The sequence below is a fragment of the Hipposideros armiger genome, unplaced genomic scaffold (assembly GCF_001890085.2).
Source record: "Hipposideros armiger isolate ML-2016 unplaced genomic scaffold, ASM189008v1 scaffold_818, whole genome shotgun sequence".
NCBI classification, from domain to species: Eukaryota; Metazoa; Chordata; class Mammalia; order Chiroptera; family Hipposideridae; genus Hipposideros; species Hipposideros armiger.
In genome coordinates this window covers 662,643-667,681 of record NW_017732168.1, presented here as the reverse complement: position 1 = coordinate 667,681, position 5,039 = coordinate 662,643, and the positions used below count along the sequence as shown (strand labels likewise).

At 37.5% G+C, this 5,039-nt stretch overlaps 1 protein-coding gene across 2 annotated transcripts in view; it reads right to left on the bottom strand.

Moving 5' to 3' along the window:
- Positions 1 to 5,039, bottom strand: part of NEK11 (NIMA related kinase 11) — a 217,400-nt gene that overhangs the window by 131,777 nt on the left and 80,584 nt on the right. For both annotated transcript variants that reach the window (XM_019628930.1, XM_019628931.1), the window contains exon 4: positions 3,373 to 3,491. In XM_019628930.1, the coding sequence (XP_019484475.1) occupies positions 3,373 to 3,491 (119 nt within the window). The remainder of the gene's footprint in view (positions 1 to 3,372; positions 3,492 to 5,039) is intronic.

The window sequence follows — 5,039 nt, the reverse complement described above, 5'->3', positions numbered from 1 at the left end:
TGGTTAAGAGTTGGCTTGGGATGCCAGCTATGAGCAGCAGGACCTGGGTTCAAATCCCATATGAGGGCCATTGATGCTGTGCCCTCTACAGCTAAGATGGTGAACAACAGCTCGACCTGGAGCTGGGCTGCCATGAGTCTCCGGTGATGGCATAGGCTGCAGTGGGGCTGCAGTAGGCTGCCATAAGCTACCATGAGTGGCTGGCAACCAGCGTGAGCTGCCAAGAGCCGCCGTGAGCGGCCGTCCAGTGGCCGGCGACCAATCTGCCTCAGCCATGAAAAGCGCAATGATAATACCAACATGGGCCAGTGAAGCGACATCTTCCACAACTACACTAAAGAACAAAAGGACAGCAACTTGTCTGTCCCTCTTCCCCGATTCCCCAACACTATTCCCCTCTCCCAATTCCCCAATAAAAAAAATAAAAAAATTATAAAAAAAGAAGTTGTTGTCTGTTTCCCACATTGATATTAAATGTGTGCACAATTTCCTGTGACTAAATAAATAATATATAGACTATTGAAAAAAAAATAGGGCCCTTCTTTAATGGTAGCTCAAAGTATCATGTCAAAAGGAGATACACAAACTCTCCCTTGCTCTCTGGGTAGAACCATAAAAAGAAGGGATGTACTAGTTCTTAGTGTTAAGAAGAACTAGAATACCAAAAGATTAAATTAATCAGAGAGCTGGGTCTCATCCTGAAGTTATTATACTCCCCTTACAATTTTCATTTTTCATGTTTATCTCCAAGAAAAACTCTTTGTTTTGTGTTTGCTTTGATGTTAGCTTCTAAACCTTGATGTTAACTTCTGAAGTTTTGAAAATCTGTAACCCAAAACGTCCCATTTGATAGATTAATGGTATCTCCTCCCTAGCCCATCCTAGTTAGCTAATATCAGATTGACTTTGAAATGCCGAGACCTTGAAGAAATGAAAAACGACTCAAATACAGTATCCAAGCTCTATATTTGATTGCCATTAAAAGGGATTTTTAAAAAATTAATTCTTTTTTTTTTTGAGTCATCAATAGAAGCACTTGCAACCAGTTTAAAAGGACAAAGTACAGCCCTCTCGGAAGCCTGAATACGATGAAACTGCAATGTTCAGAGCATTCACGAGGGACAAAACCATCTCAGGATTTTAGGGCTTGAGGAGCTGGAAAAGTTGTTCTGTCCTACTTCTTCATTTTAAACTGGAAAAGCTGCTCCTTATTCATTCACTTGGTTGACATCTTAAAATGCTGTTTCTTCACACTTGACATCTCCTCTAAAAACAGCTTCTAATGCAGCCTTTCAGTGGACCTCAAATTTTAGCGTGCATAAGAATCATCCAAGTTACTTGTTTAAAATGCATATTCCTGGGCCATATCAACAAAGACTCTGATTCTATAAATCTAGAGAAGACCAAGGAATCTGTTTTTTTTTAAAAAAGCATCCTAAATGGCTCTGGCCCAGGGGGTCCATGGACCACACTTTAAGAAAATGCTGCTTGATAATAATACAAATGGGCCATATACTTAATATTTCACCCATGAATGGAAATACTTTGTCCAATAGTCTGAAAAATTCCAAAGGCAAAATATGCACTTGGAAAAGTCAGGGTTGAATAAGAATCATTTTATAATGACATTTTGAATAAGAATAATTTTATAATGACATATTTTTAAAGCCTGTAACATTACTTAGGAGAACACAAATACATGTTGAACTTGAAGATATTCCCTCAGAATTTTGAAAATTCACTGTAATGAAGTGCATAACTAGTGGGGAAAATGTCAGGCCATATAGTGCTCTTAAAAGCAAAATAAGAAAATCTAGTTTCTAAATAGTTACTAAAGAATGCCATGCAGTATCATGTCTAATAACATAAATGAACATTCCTGGGTTGATTTGCTAATTTTTTAAAAATTCGTTTAGAGTAAGTGTTCTTCCTGCTGAGGCAAATGTGCATGAATAGGAATAAAATAGAACTCATTTTTATCTTAAGAAGTGACATGAAATAANTTAAATGAATCAGACTTCAGTTTTCTATTTTTGCACACAGAACACCAAAGTTGGCATCTTTGTATGTGTTGTTTTCCTTATGTGTAAGCTAATAAATATGCCATGAAATAGTAAAAAAAATGAAAGAAATAGCAATATAAACTGTATGTACACAGATGTCCTACATTCAACAGCTTTGGGTTTATTAAAAGATTATTTGATATTCTTTTATCATGGTCTCTTAGGATAGTTTCACATCAATCAAAAGGTTGTTATGAACTGTCAATAAGTCAATACAGATCATTGTCAATAAGTGGGTGGCCATATGTATCACGGAGCACGTGTTTCAAAAGACACATGGTGGGCTGGCCGAGTGGCTCAGTTGGCTAAGAACTCGCTCAAGAGTGTGAGCTCTGAGCAACTGAGGTTCGATTTCCAGCCCAAGCTGAGCTGCCAACAGGTGGCAGGATGGCTCAGCTAAAAAAAAAAAAAGGACACATGGCAAAGCACGAAATAATCCAATTACTTTTTATGAAATCAGATACTACAAATAACACATTTAAGCTATTTGACATCCATGGATTGCCAGACCTTGGTGTACCCTATAAATTTCCAATTTTGTTCAAAAAGGATGTTTCCACATGTTCCGCCCACTCCTAAATTGAAAACTAACATGGACATCTCATAGAATCTACCTTTATTTGTCTATGTATGTTCTTTTCAAACATGTTCATACCATTTTATGGGTCTGTAAAACATTTAACATCTAAAACATCTTACTTTTTACCTGTACTAAAAATAATTGAAAGTTTTAAAATACTTTTTTGAGGCAGAGATTGTAAATATAAATTATAGACAATTAAACTCATAAAACATACTTTGGCCTTCTTTATTAGCTATTTCAAGTCAAAACTGACTTTGGGTCTGAGTAGTTATCTCTCTGAGGTCAAAGAATATCTTCTGTCTCAGTTAGCTCACCTTGGGAAGTGAACACATACCTAAATGTGCACTGACACTCCACGGCAAACACGCAATTCATTTTAGCATCCCAGGGTATTTATAGCTCAAGTCTGCTGTAAGATGTAAGAAAGTCATAGCATGCTAAAGGTATGTGAGATATGATCAGATATAGGGGATTGTGTTTAATATAAGCTTCTGTTTTGTATTCAAGGCCAACTTGATTTCTAGAACAACAAAAAGCTATTCAAGTAAATCTTCAAGATATAATCATTCAAAAGGTTTCCCCACACAAAAGCATATTTAGATGTTTAACTATAGTCACTTATTTTTGGACGTGCTTCCTTTTAATTCTACCCTCCAAAATTCATTTTTCAAGTTCAGGCATGACTGTTAAAAAGGAATTCTGATCCCCAGTAACAAATGAACATACCTTTCATGCATGTAGTCAACTCCCAACAACAGCTGGATAAACCACTCTATTATCTGACTTTCTGGAAAGGTTTCTCCAGCTTCTTTATATTCCTGAATTTTACAGTCCAGATCTCGGCCCTGAAACAAAACAGCATAATTTTTCATATGTTTTTTCAGTTAAGGTTTTAAAATCAAGCTCTCTTAACAATGGTTACTACACAGCAGTCACTGCTTATCGTAAGAAAGTGAGGGCATACTACCACTCTGTAACTATCACTGGCAAAGGGTTTCTCTTTGACCAAACTCTAGCCAGGCTCCTCTGAGCCCTCTTCTCCACTAGGCCTCAACCTTGGCCTAGAAAGACTTGAACAAATACTAACATATTTCTAACAGCTCAAGGCCACATCGCTAGGAAGACCCTAGAGCCCCTTAAAATGGCTGCCTTAGAAAACTCAAGGCTGCCCAAAGAATTTACTGTTTGTTCCAGCCCACCTCAAAATAGGGTGCCTGTCTCTGGGTCTCCTAGGAGAGTAGGGGCCTGAGGCTGGATAAGTGCCAGTTGGCAAACCCAGACATACATGGACCAGCCCTTCCCTGCTTTTTGTAATTTTTCACTTCCCTGACTCTGCTCAGGTCCCCACCATTTCCCCCTCCCCCGTTCTACCTTGCCATCATCCAGTCACCTCTTCACATACCAGGATGGAGCTCAGGTCTTTCCCCTACTGTCAGTAGTGATGGAAGAAACTCTGTTTTCCCTGCTTTCAGCAATGTATCGCTGTGTTTATCTCTGACATCACTCAAGGACAAATCTATTGTAAAGGGTTTTTTTACTATGTTACCTAAATATTACCTAAAATTTTATTTTTATTACATTTCATTACATTACATGCTCATATTTATATGTACCGACATAAAACTAGGAATAACTTTCCTTATGCTTAGAGTTGTATATAACTGCAGAGCCCTAACATATATACAAATTAAAAATATAAAGCCAATAATAATTCAAATTAATGATATTAATTTAATATCAAGTAATCACGTTTTGATGAAAGTAAACTGGTGCTTACATTGTGCATACAGTCCTGGCTGCTGGAGTATAGATTCTTTTCAGTTTGGCAGGCTCAGACTAACATGTGCTTTCCTCTATTTAGCTACAGCAAAACTCTCAGGAATATGGACTGTTGATTTATGTGAGGTCCAAACACATCACTTAAACATTTAGTCAGTCTCTGTCCTACCACTCACTGGTGATAGTTTAAAGAATAATACTCGGTGCCAAAAATGAATCATGATCACACATGACAGACATCTAAAATTGCCTGGCGGAGTATGATATAAGACTCCTTCTGATTAAGCTTATAGGTGAGTAAATGTACTTCAACTACCAAAGAAATAAAAACAAAAAATGTTAAATTCTCTTAGAGAACCCCTATACCTTATCCCTTTTACCTTAAAACACTGAAAAGTTAGAGACAGCTCGAGAAGAGTTCCTCTGAAGAAAATGAGTTCAATGCAACTATGTTTGGTCTTTGGAGGATGTCAACACAGGCTCATTTAGAGAGGAGGTGCCTGTGCCACATCCACAAGGAGCGTAAGAGCCAAACATTTAGCTACTCACAGACTATTCCTGCAAAGGAGAAGCTTTTATAGGCAATGGAACAATCACAGGGAAATTACTTTTAA